Here is a 17,936-nt window from a genome sequence, read left to right as displayed (position 1 = left end):
TTTAGGTTTTTTGATCTCCTTCTACAAGGATTGATTCATTCTATAATTTTACTTATTCTTATTTTATAATAACATATTCTTGCATATTTTCAGAGCCAAACCTTTGCCTCATGTTGTCTTTTGCTTCTATATGACATGTTCTTGCATGCAGGTGTTCTATGAGATGTATGGATTTGTTCTCATCAAATCCTTCAATAACTTATTAAACCCTTAAACCCCAACATTGACCAACCCATTTACATTCATTATCAACATGTAAAGCATAAAGCTTATCGAACCCTTAAACTCCATCTTATTTGTAATGAAAGCTAACAATAGTTGTAAAATGAGAATATCAAAACACAACTATGCATAGTAGGAGGCAAAATATGAACAAAGATGCTTGATAGCTTAAAAAGATTGAGTTTCTTTCATTGTGAACATGATAATGGAAAAGTATGATTCTTTGGGGTTAATAGTGTTAATAAAAATAATAAATCATGTTTAGAAACACAAAGCAACAAACAATAATTGTTTAAAAGCAAAGACATGAAAAAAAAATGTAGTGAGGTTTGTGTTAGTGAGACAAGCATGCAAAGAAAACAAGAAAAGAAGACATTGAATTGGGCACAATGGTGAGACACGACCGTAGTGAGGAGATATAACCTCACCTCCATTAAAGACCAGATAGTAAATGCGCTCCCGTATCTCCCACAACTCATTGTCTCGTCTTCTACCTCCTTGACTTTAAAATCTCGAGCATCATACATAAAGATTATGGTTTGCCCTACAACCACAAAAGAGAGAAATGAGAAAATAAGAAATAACAAGTAAAAGATTAATCAAACAAAAAAATCCTTGTAAAGTTGAAACAAAAGGTGGTCCATGGGTGAGTAGATAACAAAGACATTTAATGTTTGCAAGGTTCGACTCTTAATTGATCAAAGACTCTAGATTGGGCAGGAATGAAAGGAATGTTAGGTGTCTTAAGCTGTGCATAAGAATACACATTGAATAGATTCGTGATCATAAATTGCATCCCCTTAAGCAAAATTAAGGCGACTTAATGTATAGTGAAATCATTTGCTTGTACTCTGCATGCAAGGCAAAATTCCTACGCACATCTTGATCGCCAAGCATGTCCTAACCAATACACTGAAATGACAAGTTTAACCTACCTTCAACCGTAACATATAACATGTAACAAGATATTTCCAAATGAATTCAACTTTTGATTTCAGTTACCTACTAGAATAAGTGAACTCATGAAAAAAATTTAGATATAGGATCCACATGGCAGCCCTCGTAAGTTAGGGTGCCCCCGTTATAGGTCCTCCCCCAGACAAGTCGAGATAGAAAATTGGTCGAGAAACTCGAAGCCGTATATGCTAGACTGATGCCGTTTGGACGGTCGTGCCACAATGTTAGTTGGGGTAATCGGACCCGAATTGAAACAACGGGGTATTGACGGATAAGAAAAACCAAACATAATGAATTAAATAAAAAAAAAAAAACTACGAGCACTCTCCGAGCATTGTAAACAACGGAAAATAGGTTGTAAAGCGGTCCAGGTCTCGCAGAAGACGCTTGTATGGCATCCATGGCGACCTTTCGAACTACTTTGGTAAGCAAAGGCACAATGAACACTCCTCGTTGTTGTGCATATTGGGCTTTAGAGGCATTTTCATTTTATCTTTGATGGCAGGTGCAGAGGACTCTGACAGCTTGTTCTGCTTCCAATGCCCTTCTCAGCCCTCCCTCTTCCTCCAAAAAGATTCTCACTCTCGGTCTAAGGAAATCCTTAGCTCTGGGAACTTCATCAAATCCAGTTTGCACACCATTCCCCTCACTTACCCCCTCTACTAAGAAATCAGTACGGCGCATGAGCACAACTCGAGCTCAGTTGCAGGTAATGGAGGAATTTACATCAGTGTACTAATGCTCATTGTTTTTGAGTTTTAGAAACGTGTAATGGGTTTGTTACTATTGTAGAAACTAGTTCCGTAAATCCTGAACGAAAGACATTGATACGTGGAAGTTCAGATTGAATTAGTGGGCATTTATCATTGTTAAAATAGAAATTTAATGGTATCGGCCGTACAGTGCCGAGTTATCAATGGATAATGTTGTTTTCTGACGATGTCATTTGTGCGAAATGAAAGGCAAATATTTAATGGAAACTGCCCCTGCTCTGTTGGTCTTGTTAGTGCTTCCTCTTTTAATTTTGAGAGTAACTTAAAAAAAAATGTTTCTACGTTGAAGAATGTAGGAGGACCCTAAACGGAAATGGGTCAGCACACTATGGTCTATTTCCTAAGAAATGACTAATCTTATAGAATATTATGCTTAATCGGTGCTGGGTAATTATCTTGGATTGCGCTCGATTTTGTGATGAATTTTTGTGTCTCTTCCGCTTTATACCTTTTCCTGTGTCACTTAATCTGTTTTAGTTGTTTGGCCTCTCCACTCGCAACCTTGTTTTTTATTAGTGAATCCAAAATGAAATAAGAGGCAAGCAACCTGCTTGATGGAAATTAAGTTAAAGAGTGAAATTGAATTTTAGGAAAAGGGCGTTTCAACATCAGTTCATTAGCTTACTTTTATGAAAAAAACAAGTGCAGACAATGAGCAGTTAGCAATATTTTCAGGATGGTGAACTATCTTTTAGGTGATCACCAAGAGCTCCCTATTTTGCCTCAATTTATGTTGTTTTCTGTTGACCTCATATATTGTTAAAAAAGGTGTATATACGCTATTCCCTCTAGATGATAAACCCATAATGTAGACAATAAAAACGTAGACTTAAATCATAATGATCTAGTAGGTTCTTACGACTTGATTATTCCATGTACACTTTGGTAGTATGTGGTATGAGACATCTTCAACTTCGCCTTCAGGATTTTCTCAAGGACACAATCCATGTACCTGCCTTATGTTTGCTTTACTGAGACTTTTGTTGTGCAGCAACTGACTGCACGCTGATCCCTCTGAGCATATGTTAATACATCTGCTGGAATTGGGGTGGGCTGGCTTGCAATACTTGTGAGAGATGTATTGCCATCATACCCTCATACCATTTTTATATCAGTAGATTTGCCAATGCAGCTCTCTGATATTCTCTCTCACTGGCTTTTTCCTTTTTTGCTGGCATGTAGCTAGCATCATTGGCCTCATGGATGAAGTATTGTATCCTTTCAAATTCTTTGTACGTAATTGACATAGCTGATGAAGTATATTTTTTATTGGAATTTTTTCTACATCACTGGCTTGATAAACGACACACAAGTTTCTTTGTAAGTTTATGTGCATCATTTGCAAGTCCAAGTTATCATCAGAAAAATCCATATTTATAGTTTAGCCCTTAGTCATTGTTCAAGAAGAAGGCACATAATTTGCTCTGCTTTGACACACATATTCACCTTAACAAGAGAAAAACGATTTAGAGTTAGAGGAGCTCACATTGAGGAAGAAAAGTCAATGTAATGATCTAGATTCAACAATAGGGGCTGTACCAATGAGGAAGGTTCAAGAATATATGCTATACCAATGGGGAAGATTCAAGAACAAAAGCTTTACCAATGAGTTTTACAAAGTTTTCGAAATCTGCAATTTTTGTCTACTTAGGTCTCCTCCTATCCATCTGGGCTTCACTTACAACCCTCTTGTTAACAAGTCAACTACAGGGAAGTATTTCTAACCCTAATCTCTTTGTTTTGGTAATTTGATTTACATTCTGAATGCTGTATGCCTCATCATCATGCATTAGAGAGCATGGTGTTGTTTACTGCCTAATGGCATTCTAGTCTCAGTGACTTTTTCCTGCTGCCTAGTGGCACCACCCTCTTGCAAACAGCTCTTGATTATGGGTTCAGATTGCTTTGTGGACTGTCGTCGATCTAGAATCATGCTCTACCTTGTTCCTATTCAGAGGATCATCATATCATTCAGATCTATTTCAGGGCCAACACAATCCAAACTTATATTCTATGACGCAGAAGTTTGACAGTTTCAGACCTGTTTCACATAGGTGTTATTGCAGCACATGTGAAAATGAAAAAAACTAGCATATGGAAGGCAAACTAGCATATGGAAAGCAATTGCATCCCTTTTAAGTTGAATGCCATCTCTCTGTTTCTTTACCTTATAGTTTAATTATAATATATTATAGATACCCTTTGCATAAGCATTGGATGGATAGGAGCTGTATTTGCCTTTGGATGAACGTTCGATCTTTCAAATCATTGTGTATACCATAATTAAAATACAATCCAGTTCTAGGATGTTTTTCTTTTACCTTTGAGCCCTTTTTATTCAATACTCTGATTATTTCTTAGTGCACTGTTTCACTTCTAAATTGCTTCTGTTCATAGCACATTAGATTTTAGAATGAATTTTACTCTGGTCTCCCTTGGGAAACCTTGGGCCCAAAGATCAGTGGTATCATAATGTACATGCTATCACATCATAGTGGTAATGAAGTGTCTTTGCATTTGAATCCTTCCCTATATTTGTATGCCAAACCATAACAGGTCAGACTACAAGAAGCTTGGTATTGCAAATTATGATCCTTCATCTGATCTTCCTGGTCATTTTCCACAACTTCAATAGATGGCAAACATATACATGCATGAGATGGTGACTTCGGATTCTTTTTAGTGCATGATATAGAGTGCTTTGCAAAGGCAGAGGGATGATGCAAGTAGCACACTATATGAGAAAAATATGGGACCATTAATTTCTTCACTCAACTTCAATGCATACAATCTTTGTTCCACTTGTCAATGCAGTTTGCCAACGAACCATCTGGAGGCCAAACATTGCACTAGTCACAATTAGATCTAGAATAGAATAGAGCTAAAGGATTTTAACATCCACAAGGCCAAAGATAGCCTTTGGGATTGCAAACATTGCCACTCTAGCTTCTAACTTGTCGACATTTTGTCAGGAAGCTTGATGATGAGCTCCTCAAATTTCCCAACCTTCTCCACTTTGAAAAAATCTTGCATGAATTGGCTGCTAATGTACCCTTATATTTGGCCATGTCATTGTAAGCTTCATATACTAGAGTTCAGTACTTCTCTGATTCAGTTGCCTCAGTTGTGCACAAGATGCAATCTGTTTCCTTTCATTCTTCTTTAGGCCTCTACCATATACCTGTTTCATATTGAAGATGAACTTGTTCATAATTAGGATAGAAGTATGTGTGCTCCCCAAGGGATATTTGCTCCCATGTATGACTTTTCTTGATGATCATAGGTGTGGTTATACTCATTAGCTTAATATTTCCCCTTTCTTCCAAATGGCTTTTCCCATAGACTTGCAAAATCAAACCATGACAAAAGCTTTTTTCTTCTTTGTGTTTATTTGGACACACATTTAGGTGGATGTCCCATTTGCTCATCCACTTAGAAGTTTCCTTTTCCATCCAATACTTATTTCTTGTGCAAGTCTTCTTTGATAATACCCTTAAGCTGCCTATGCCTTCATTTGCACAATTTTTTCAAGATAACTTTTGAAATGGCCTTAATAGGAAGGTACTTTGTTTCAGTTAGAAAAATCTTATAGAGGACTCAAGCTTTGAGTTTGAATTTGTTGGTATGTTTGTCGTTGCGTCAAAAGCTCGAGCTATCAACGAATGTCACAAACACCAGACTTACCTAGATCCATGAGAGGCAGTTAAGCCATCTTGCGAACCCTGAAGGAGGTGCTGACCACCAGGTCAACAATCTCCCCCTTAGCACCGACTGAGGGTTCCGCATTGACGGAATGAAGGAGACCTCCTAAGATTCGGACCTGTGACCAAGGCTCTAATACCAATTGTTGGTATGTTTGTCATTGCGCCAAAAGCTCGAGCTATCAATGAACGTCACAAACACCATGCTTACCCCATGAGAGGCAGTTAAGCCATGTTGCGAACCCCGAAGGAGGTGCTGACCACCAAGTCAACAGAATTTGCTTGGAGTTGTGCATTATTATATCTTCTCTACTTGCTTCCATTTAACCTTAGAAGTGCTGCTGGTCCATAATTCACATATATAAAGCACCACTAAAATGATCAAAGACCAAATAGAATCTGCATGGTTTTCTAGTCACATAACTCCATGATTATATTTTGCAGTGTGTAAAGTGCTTTCCACCCTTCCAAAATTCTCTTCCGTCTACAAGTATCCCGATTGAGCTTGTTGCTAAGGTCAAATCCAAGATATTTGTACTTTGTTACTTCTGTAATATTTCCTAAGGTGGGTTGCTTTGCATGGTTTGCTCTCAGAAAGAGGATATTAACCAGCGACATACTTCATAAACTCAATATTTCACAACTTTTCAAATGTGTACTATGCAATGAAGCAGTGGAAGATGCAGATCACCTTTTTGTCCAGTGTTCCTTTGCTCAAAAATGCTGGCATCATATCATGTCAATGCCTTTGCCAAACACTTTGTGGGTAGTTTTTCAATCATGGCTGATTCCATTCTCCAAGTCCTATTTTGCATGCATTTGGCTCTGGTTCCCAGCCCTTATTAAATGGTCAAATTGGTGGGAATGCAATAAAAGAATTTTCAGAAATGTGAGTTCTCCACAGGATTTGATTCTTAATGGCTTAGAAAAGTCAATTTCCGAGGTGGTCAATGCTCACGTCAGGGAAAAGGTTTCTAATTATAGCTTTACTTATTCGGACAGCATGCTTGTTAAAGAATGTTATTGTATTTTCATTCCACTATTTATGACCCCCTCCTTATTGAATAATCAGTCAGATAGATCAAATGTTAGATGGATGCTTCCTTCCTTGGGATTTATTAAAATTAATTTTGATGGTTCGTCTAGGGGCAATACTGGGAAATCAGGCTGTGCTATTTGCATCAGAAATCACATGGGGGAAATCTTAGCATTTAAATACTCATCTTTACCTTCAGCTACAAATAACCAAGCTGAGGCTTATGCTTTTCTTCATGGCTTGGTCCTAGCTGAAAAATTGGGGTATAAGAAAGTCCATATTGAAGGAGATTCTAATCTCATTATCAATGCTTGTACCAGTAGGTGGTTATCTAACTGGAAAATTAGATAAATCATGGTGAGTATTTAGAAACTCTTGGAATTTTTTTGAATGCTGTCATATTTCTCATATTTTTAGGGAGGGCAATGTAGCTGCTGATTTATTTGCAAATTGTGGATCTAATGGATTAAACATGGACTCTTCACAAATAGACATCAATACATCTGATTTTCCAGAATTATTATCCATTGTTGAATCAGAAAAGAGACATTTGGATTGGAGATCCAGATCATTCACAAGATCAAGACCAATCAAGACCGCTTGGTTCACAGTAATTCATGCAAAGAGATTTTGTAGGTGTATTTTCTCCTATTCTAATGCATCTTCAGCAACTCAGGTTTTATGATATGCTGAAATCAAAAGTATATGATATTGGCCAACATATTATATTGTGCAGTCTGTCGTGTGGCGGAAAAATGTGGTGGCTGGATAACTTGGAGGAAGTCCTTGATGCTGATTTTGATGGATTGTATGAGCAGTGCTGGTTGGAATTGGAGCAGTGCAAGTGGGTTGTGGTTAAGAATGTTTTTGATTGCAGGGATGTTTGCAAGTTTTGACAAGAAGGAGTTTTGTCCCTCTCATATTTTTTTGTTCTACACCATATTTACGCTGCCCTGCGAGACAGTGAGATGGGGGGACAAGTTTCCTAGACGGGGGGATAGAGGGGCCTTGATTTGGGGACAGCAGTGGGGGACAGGGGGTGGCGGGGGGAGCAGGTGTGTATATACTATACATATGGTACTTAAAATGCTAGTTATGAAAAGATGTACTACAATTATACAATATAAGTTATAACTTGATGTAATCATATAAAGATGTAAAAAAAGTAAACTTAAACAATACAAAATTAAAATTGAACATTGCATTGGAGTTTTGAACTTGAACATCATGATTCATGATCAAATGACAAACAAACAATGAACATTAACATTAAACATCAACAAATATTAGTCTATATATCAGTCTTCATATCAATAGTATGAGTATCTAGATTCTACTATCTAAAACTAATCAATGATCATATGAGTCATGACATAAAGATGATTACAATAAGTATTATGTGCCGTGAATCATGATATCAAAACAAGTATATAATATTATAATTTAGAATGCAAACAAAAACTACCAAGTCTCCTTGCACCCACAATAAAGGAGACTCCGTTGCATCGCCCGGCAATAAAGGAGACTCTGTCGCGTTCCCCCTCACCCAAAGGAGACTCCATCGCATCCCCTCACACCCACACAAGAGACGTCTTTCTGTCTTCGACGGAGGTGGCGCTCTAAGTGGCGCTGCCCGAAACGTCAAGATGCCATCCCCCCGTCCCAAGAACGTCCCCGTCTTTGAGATGACCCAATTTGGGGTGGGGGATGCGTCTTCGTGTTAGACTGTTCTACACACTCCAATATTTGAGTAGGGTTTTCTTATTAATTCTGTCGGTGCTCTCATTAGTTCTTTATGCAGATTGGTATATGTTATTTTCAGAGTTCAAGTTATTGGCTGGAGTTGCAATGGTAGTTCATGGGGATCTCATTCATTATTCTTATTGTGTACTTGCGATGACTTAGTGTTTTCTTTTCAGATTCTTTCCCTAATGAGCCTTTGAATCTGGTCTGTTTCTCTATATTTATATAAGGCTTTGCCACTTTGGCCAGCCCTCCCCCCCCACCACAAAAAAAAAAAAAAAAAAAAATTCCCTCAAAGTAAAAGTTGATCTAGTGTTTCTTCTTTATTTTGGAGAAGATCATGATCGTAACTCACTAGCTCTTGTAACTATAATGTCCCTTTCCAGGATTTTCTTGTAATCTGCCCAGCATTCACAAAATCCATACAAAACAATGAACATAATGTAGTTAGAGATATAACCGTAACCTAGGAATAAGATGAGATAATCCTATCTTGGAACATGCAACGAAAATCGATTATAATAATATAATCACAACACATGTAGTACATCCACTTTTAGGGTTAAGAGTGAAATACTTATAGCATATAATTTTCATGGGCTCGATCATAGTCAGGGTTGAGACAAGAAAGACACGATGAGGTGCCCTAATTATCTTCAGCCCTAGGTGCAAGAGAAGAAACTTTGCCTCCTTGGCTACATGTGGGCATAACCATGCTCATGAGGTGATGTATGTTGTGAAGCCTATACGTCGTTCCCTACCATTACGCTATCCTTCTCTCCTCTTATGACTGGGTACCTCATTGAGATAGGAAGGAGATCAATGTTAAAATGTGAAGTTGAAGCTACTCATGTTGTTGTCATTGATGTCAACATATTTGATGCATAGAGGAGATTCATTTATGGATGGTTGAATGAATGAATGAAAGATTTTAATAATGTCCTTGAGGACAAAGTAGCCTATGGGACCACGTAGAAACGTCCAATGCCCAAAATCTTAGTTCTTTTGTAGTTGTTTCCTTAGATCTGTTCTTCAACAGTGAATGTTGACCACTAGATTTGCTGACATGTCAAGCTGCGTTTCTTCAAAAAGACTAACTAGGTTGCCTCTTTCCAGAATATCACCATAGCTGGAGCAGATGTCATTGTAGGCTGGGTAGTCTATGATCAAATGTCGCTCTGTCTCCACCACTCCCATGCTACAAAATAGATAGATTCTCTCTTCCCACTCCTCTTTTGGAATCATCCTTCTCCCAGTTTCACACCTCAACTGATGTGAGCTCGTTCTAAGTTGCGCTATGATCATTTTGACTTTCTAGCTGATATTTTTCCTATGTATACCTTCTCTTCAAGATCTCTCATTGGATTAAATTCTTTATATAATAGTCTTTTTTGTGCCCATTTTGATTTGTTCACAGGAAGCGTTTGAATTTTTCTTTTGTAAGCTTTTTTATTCCATCAATGTTATCAGGGCATTCATGTATACTAATATTCCATTTTTCCATCCACTTGATATTTTGTTTCATCTACGTTTTCTTTCTTCTATCCATATTTCCTCTATGATCAGTTTGGGCTAGCAATGCGCTTCCATACCTTGAGTTTTCTTTAAATAGCATAATAACCAAACCATAGTTGAAGCCTCTATAGGAAGCATGCTTGTTTCTGCCAATAGGATCCCATAGGGAATCGTTGATTTAATTTTGAGAGTGCTGGTGATTAAATGCTTTTGGATTCTTTCCACTTGTCTCCATTTTTTATTTAACAAGCTATTGGCCCAAATCTCGCACCCATAAAGAGTCATCGGGATGACCAACAGGTCGAAGGGCATCTTTTTGGTTCTCCAGTCCCATAATTCTGCATTCCTGCGTCTATTCTGAAGTGAGTATAATGCTTTCTATCCTCCTTGAATTCTTTTTGTTCTACATGTTTCCCAGTTGAGCTTTTTGTGAAAGTTGATGCCAAGATATTTGTATTCCTCCACTATCTCTAAAGTGCTGCCCTCAAAAAGAAAAGTGTTTTGTTGCTTCTTGGTCCGTTTTAGAGAGAAAATCATCAGTTTTGTTTTGGTATGTTCACTTGCATCCCGGCTGAATGACAAAAGACATCAAGTGCCTTCAAGTGCTCCTTCAACCCATCAGCCATTTTAGCAATCATAATGAGATCATCACCATATAGAAGAAGCTTTATCACATAGTTAGCTAGTTGAACCCCCCATTGCTGTTATTCTTGTCTAGACATTCTTCTAACTTATCAATATATAACCCAAACAAGGCAAGAGAGAGGGGGCAACCCTGATTAACTCCTATATCGCTGCCAAAGCTCTCTAACATCCCCTCCATGGTTCTGATCTTAGTCATTACTTGGTCATATAATTTGTGGTGCAGCTCTAAGTTCAATTGGGATTTGTAGCTCTTCCATTCTCAACCAAAGTTTGTCTCATGGCACCGTGTCAGAGGCTTTTTTAAAGTCAACGAAGCAACAAAAAGCCTCTACACCTTGTGTGTTTCTGTGATATCCCCATTTCGGCATATAAATTAACTAATAATATATAAAGAGTATAATATTAATAATCAATAATTTATATAAAATATTATAATTGTACTAAGAAACAAATATAAATTGTTATATATTATATAATTATAAATATTAATATATACATATGAATATTATTATATATATTTATATATAATTAGATATTTATATGTCATAGATAATTAATATATATCTGAATGACAATAGTATATGATATTATATCTTTGTTATATATTAAAATAATATAATATATAATCATATATCATTATAATATATAATCATATATAATTAATATATATATATATAATCATATATATTAATATAATAATATATATAATATAATTCGTTTATTAATATAATTATTAATATTATGAAAGGTCGTGACTCTATGAAAAATACACATATATATATAATATTTATCATTGATAGTGAAGATGAGGAAAGGGATACAAAAATAAAAGGAATCTAAAAATGTCCTGAAACAGGACATTAGAAGTGGTATCAGAGCAGGTTCCCTCCAAGGCCTATGAGGTTTCAGAACTATTATGCAAAGTTATTTCTGAAAAGGAAGCATATTAATTTGGTAAAATTCATCTTCTGGTTGATTTGAGCATTGAGGCATGGTTCTATCTGATAAAATTGTGTCTCTTGTTGATTGTCCGTGATTGATTGCTACTTCAATTCATCCATTGTCTTCCTTCTATGGACTCTGGAAAATTAGAGAATTTAGAGCATATCGGACCTCTTCTCTCCTAAGTGGTGACCAGGTTGCGTACATCATTGTGCTAGCCATTAATAACTTTATCTGTCACAAGTACTCCAATACGCGAACACCATAAGTAAAATTGTTACAGTCCAGAAAAAGAAAAAGCATTATATGTTAGTCATTGGAAATTTATGCTTTGTACAATCTGAACAGATATTTGTTATAGGCATATTATTGTCTCAATGATGACAACTCCCAGTTATGGAATCTGTGTAGTGATTGTTGATCTGCATTATGGTTGATTAGCAGCATGTGAACAATCATATATTGGCAGTGAGTGAGGTGTCTTGGAACTGGTATGACAACTGCAGAAAATGTAATAACCACCACTTATGTCCACGAATGCTAAAGTTGATATGTCACAGTTGTAAGACTGATGTATGAGTAGAATGCGATCTGCATGAAAATGAATGGTAATGACATCGTCAATGGCTAAAAGCTGAGAATATCAGTATATAATAACATTGGATCTGACACACCCACGAAGGCAATGTAAGGGATAAGTTGTGGAGGATACTTGGTGCTGCCTACACCGAGTATTATACTCAATTGAGAAGCACGCAGGATTAAGACTTTAAGACCAAATGCTAAAGGAGTGTGCACTAGTAATAAGAAGAACAGACCATTGTATTCCACGATCTACATAGAAGGTCAAGGTGTGAAGGCAAATTGAAAAGTAGGAATTATAAAAACAATTTGACATCATTTACTTGTAGACCCTTCAATTTGGAGGAGGCGTCAACCTCCCCAGATTAAGGGGTAATCTACAAAGAATATAGGCTTCATCAAAGGAGAAAGAATCTATGTTCCACGGAGTTTCCGGGACGGGGACGTTTTAGGGGACGGGGACGTGTTTCCGGTACGGGTACGGGTCGAAGCCAAAATTTAGGGGACGGGACATCAGGGGACGGCGATTAAAAACATAGGGGATTTTTTTAATATAGAGACAAAATTCAAATATGTATATCATAACATTGATAAACCATTCACCATATACATTTTAGAAGATAAATACATGGAATATTATCAAATGGCAAATACTAAGTGCTTCCATTATAACAATATCACATACATATATAGCAAAAATTAAAATGCCTAAAGGCTTCAAGTATCATGCTGAAATCAGAATGAAATAAAGAGAAGTCCAACTAAAATAGTTGGTAAATAGTAAATACCGAACGTAGTCTTGCCTCACTAAACACAATCTTTGCTCATTGCTGCTACTGCTCTTATGTTTTTTTCCTTCCTCTTAGCAAGTATGTTAAATCGAAAAATGAGTAGAAGAGTTAGTGTTTTAATGGACCAAATATGGGTTGCATATTGTTATTATGTCTTTAAGATGACTAGGGGCCACACGAACAACAAAAATTAGGAAAAAATGTTTTTTTGGGGATGGTTTGCCTTTACCAGATTGACTGGAAAAAAGGGGACGGCCAGCAGTTTCGGGGACGGATAGGGGACGGCAAAACTGTCCCCGATACTGCTGGCCGTCCCCAAGTTTCCTGCCCAAAAAAATTGGCCGTTTCGGGGACGTTTCTGAATTCTTCAAAAAAGGGACGTCACAGGGTACGGCCAAAATCCGTACCCGCGTCCCCGTTTCGTACCCGGTACGGGTACTAGGGTACAGAGGCAGGGGACGCGTCCCCGTGGAGCATAGGAAAGAATATATTACAAGCCAAGTCTACCTGTGAAACTTCATGTAGACTCCCCACATTTCAAGTTCTAACAGGGCATCAGATTGGGACCACTTATAATTCTAGCATAGACAGTCAATACATTATCAGATCTAATCAGAAATCTAAAATTCTCAACCAGCGGAAGACTATACTCGATTAAGAAGGAATTACTTCAGAAGATCGCTGAAATAGTACCAGCAAGTAATTAAGGGACGGTCTTTAACGACTAGCAAGCATTAATTCCATCAGTTCCCACCACTAAACACAGGTAAGTAGGTATATTGTAAGTTATTCACAATCAATAAATATGTTTATGAAAGGCAATGATTATATATTATAAGCTATATATTTGAAACAAATAATTGATATATTGTTTTAGATAAATTCATCCAATAGATAATTAATGTATTGTTTTAGATCTTATGGACCACTGAGTTGTTATAATTCTTTTGATCCAAGTAAACTTGGTGGAGGAAAGTGCACAGTTTTGAATAATTTTGAATAGTTTCAAATAATATTTATTTTATTTGAAATTTAATTTATTTAAGAATGGTATAATTGCATAGATGTGGATTATTCAATATCTTATTACAATTAGCAATCAATAATGTTCTTTCTACTATTAATTTCTACAACTTTGATATTAAATCTTAACTGAAATCAGTTTCCAAATCATTTTTTGCGCATAATTATTATGCCAAAATTTACTTGTAAGAAGGAAACAAGGATTATTTCTTTTGATGAATATTGAATATTTGATACTTATGGTTGATTAGTTATAATGGAGTGATTGATTCCCTAAGATGATAGGGTTCTAATTAAATAATTATCAAATCAGATGATTACAATTAAGTATTGATTGATTAGAACTAAGTTTCCAAATTCTAATATTGAATTCTAAGTGAGATTAGTTTTCAATCATTATCATAACTAATGTTGTTAAGTAAAACTAATTAAATTATTGAACATCATCATCTTCCAAGATAAGATAAGGCTTGTGGTGGAATGGGCTGGGTGACACTACTCGAAGGTACTAGGTAAGGCTTGTGGTGAGATGGGCATTGGGCTACATCATCCAAGGGTACTAGGTAAGGCCTACGGTGGAGAGAATACCTCGGGGTACATCATACAAAGGCACTATCTTGGAGATGATTAGAGAGAGATAACAATAATGAGGGAAAACGGTGAGGCCCATGACTGGGTAACAGGGCACCCTATTATAGTTTCTCCTTCTGTACTCAGAAAATGATGATTTAATAAATAAACAATACTTTTGATTGACAAGTCACTAAATTGAGATCATCAATACCTTGTAAAGGATTGATATAAGAAAATCCTAAAAAGTAAAATTTATATATAAATGTGTACTAATAATATTTTGTGGTTGTAGGTTCACAATCAAGGAATTGCATAACGTGAGTCTTCATCTGTCTGCATTGTGTTTGCTTCGTGTCTTCACTTGTCTGCATCGTGTTTGCTTCGCGTCTTCACCTGTCTGCATCGTGTTTGCTTCGTGTCTTCAGCTGTTTGCATCATGTTTGCTTCGTGTTTTCATTCATTAAGATGTAGATTTCATAAATCTTTTAGGACTTTTGTATGCAAATATGTTTTGTATCTATGAAGGAATTTGTGCATCATGTTTGCTTCATGTTTTCATTCATTAAGATGTAGATTTCATAAATCTTTTAGGACTTTTGTATGCAAATATGTTTTGTATCTTTTAGGACTTTTGATTGACAAGTCACTAAATTGAGATCATCAATACCTTGTAAAGGATTGATATAAGAAAATCCTAAAAAGTAAAATTTATATATAAATGTGTACTAATAATATTTTGTGGTTGTAGGTTCACAATCAAGGAATTGCATAACGTGAGTCTTCATCTGTCTGCATTGTGTTTGCTTCGTGTCTTCACCTGTCTGCATCGTGTTTGCTTCGTGTCTTCACCTGTCTGCAGCGTGTTTGCTTCGTGTCTTCAGCTGTTTGCATCATGTTTGCTTCGTGTTTTCATTCATTAAGATGTAGATTTCATAAATCTTTTAGGACTTTTGTATGCAAATATGTTTTGTATCTATGAAGGAATTTGTGTTTGCATCATGTTTGCTTCGTGTTTTCATTCATTAAGATGTAGATTTCATAAATCTTTTAGGACTTTTGTATGCAAATATGTTTTGTATCTTTTAGGACTTTTGATTGACAAGTCACTAAATTGAGATCATCAATACCTTGTAAAGGATTGATATAAGAAAATCCTAAAAAGTAAAATTTATATATAAATGTGTACTAATAATATTTTGTGGTTGTAGGTTCACAATCAAGGAATTGCATAACGTGAGTCTTCATCTGTCTGCATTGTGTTTGCTTCGTGTCTTCACCTGTCTGCATCGTGTTTGCTTCGCGTCTTCACCTGTCTGCATCGTGTTTGCTTCGTGTCTTCAGCTGTTTGCATCATGTTTGCTTCGTGTTTTCATTCATTAAGATGTAGATTTCATAAATCTTTTAGGACTTTTGTATGCAAATATGTTTTGTATCTATGAAGGAATTTGTGTATGAATGATTTTGCTTGAGGACAAGCAAATTCGAGAGGGGAGGATTGTGATATCCCCATTTCGGCATATAAATTAACTAATAATATATAAAGAGTATAATATTAATAATCAATAATTTATATAAAATATTATAATTTTACTAAGAAACAAATATAAATTGTTATATATTATATAATTATAAATATTAATATATACATATGAATATTATTATATATTTATATATAATTAGATATTTATATGTCATAGATAATTAATATATATCTGAATGACAATAGTATATGATATTATATCTTTGTTATATATTAAAATAATATAATAAATAATCATAGATCATTATAATATATAATCATATATAATTAATAGTAATATATTATTAATATATATAATCATATATATTTAATATAATAATATATAATATAATTCTTTTATTAATATAATTATTAATATTATGAAAGGTCGTGACTCGATGAAAAATACACACATATATAATATTTATCATTGATAGTGAAGATGAGGAAAGGGATACAAAAATAAAAGGAAAATCTAAAAATATTTTGAAACGGGAGATTACAGTTTCATATATTTTCAACCGAGAATCTTAGTGTGGCACCTGATCGATTGTGGAATGTTTATGTCTGAAACCTGCCCGCCCCTTCGCTCTTTTATTCTTTGATTTTGCCCATTTTGTGATTTTGCATTCCACCATGCTGCCAAAGAGCTTCACCAAGAGGGGATTGATCGTTATGGTACGATAGTTTGATGGATTATTTATATCTCCGTCTTTATGAAGAGGGATCACCATGCTAGTTGTCCAGTTTTTAGGAAAACCTACTTTGTTGAATTCATTGAAGGTTGCTGCTCTTTAGATGTTTGGCTTGCAGCCCATCTATATCTTGTGCCTTCCCCCTGTCAGTCTCTTTATGCCTTGGAAGATGTCTTCAATAGTGAAAAGTTCTTTTGTGGTCTTGATTACTAGAGGTTTATGCTTTGTCATTCTTGTGCTCATATAGCTACTTTGCATATTCAAGCCATTGAGACCCTGTAATGTTGTTATCAGTTTGCCTTATTTTTTGCTGCAGCTCTTTCCAGAACTTCTTGGGATTTTGTTTACGAAGGGCAATCACCTCCATCCTTCTTTTTCTCACATAGTAATCTTTTTTCTTTCTCAACAGTTGTTCATACTCTTTTTTGCTTTCTTTATCCATTTTCTTTCTCAAATTTCTCTTTGCTAACTTGCAATCTTCATTAAAACAAGGATTGGCTGGAAAGGAGTTTTTAGTTTTTTTCTTGGTTTGGTTCTTTTACATCTCTAAAACCTTGTGGATTAGAGGAACTAAGGTGTCCTTGCTTGCTATTTGCTGTTCTGTGTGATCCACATTACTTTTTGGACTCTCAATCAGTCTTTTAAGAGCCTTCTTAAGAAATTTCTGATTTTCTTGGTTCATTAGGATTCTGCCTTGTGGGGGCTCCCTTTTGTTTGAGCTGGGTTTCTTCTCCCTGCTTTTCCTTCTTGTGATATACTAGTTTTAGGAAAATTAGTGTTTACTGTACAAGGTAAACAGAGATTTATTGCATTTACAGACTAGAATGGGACACAACATAAGATAGTATTTTATTCATATAATCAGAACATACAATAACGATTACAATGATAATGATGATCTATAGTTCAATAGGATGATATACATATATAAATTCCAAAGGGGCGACTCAACTGTCGTACAACCTTTCGGGTACTAACTAATCCCATCGGCTTTGTTATACTTTTGCCGATCACAATTGGATTGTGGTCTGATTTTAGTTCTACAGAGCACTCTCTTATCTCTATCTCTTTTATTCTTGTGATGTGATCTTGAGAGCATATAATATAATTAATGACACCTTGCCCATTGTAGGTTTTGCATGTAATAAATCCTGATTTTGGCCACATTTTCATGCTGTTACATATGACCATATTATGTAAACTGCATAAACTCAATAAT

The 17,936-nt window shown here is 35.7% G+C and overlaps 1 protein-coding gene across 2 annotated transcripts in view; it reads left to right on the top strand.

The window, feature by feature from the left end:
- The first annotated feature begins 1,509 nt into the window (after positions 1–1,509).
- The window catches only part of LOC149540064 (uncharacterized), a 35,472-nt gene continuing 19,045 nt past the window's right edge, over positions 1,510–17,936 (top strand). Inside the window, exons 1-2 of one of the 2 annotated variants that reach the window (XM_089801254.1) lie at positions 1,510–1,603; positions 1,691–1,888. In XM_089801254.1, the coding sequence (XP_089657380.1) occupies positions 1,571–1,603; positions 1,691–1,888 (231 nt within the window). In that variant the 5' untranslated portion in view covers positions 1,510–1,570. Of the gene's footprint in view, positions 1,604–1,684; positions 1,889–17,936 lie in introns of both variants that reach the window. The other variant, XM_089801253.1, reaches the window with a different exon arrangement.

The sequence above is a fragment of the Cupressus sempervirens genome, chromosome 9, assembly GCF_028749045.1.
Source record: "Cupressus sempervirens isolate cs-2001-9-10 chromosome 9, ASM2874904v1, whole genome shotgun sequence".
NCBI lineage: Eukaryota > Viridiplantae > Streptophyta > Pinopsida > Cupressales > Cupressaceae > Cupressus > Cupressus sempervirens.
Note: the sequence above shows the minus strand (reverse complement) of the source record. Positions and strands in the feature narration are given on the sequence as shown.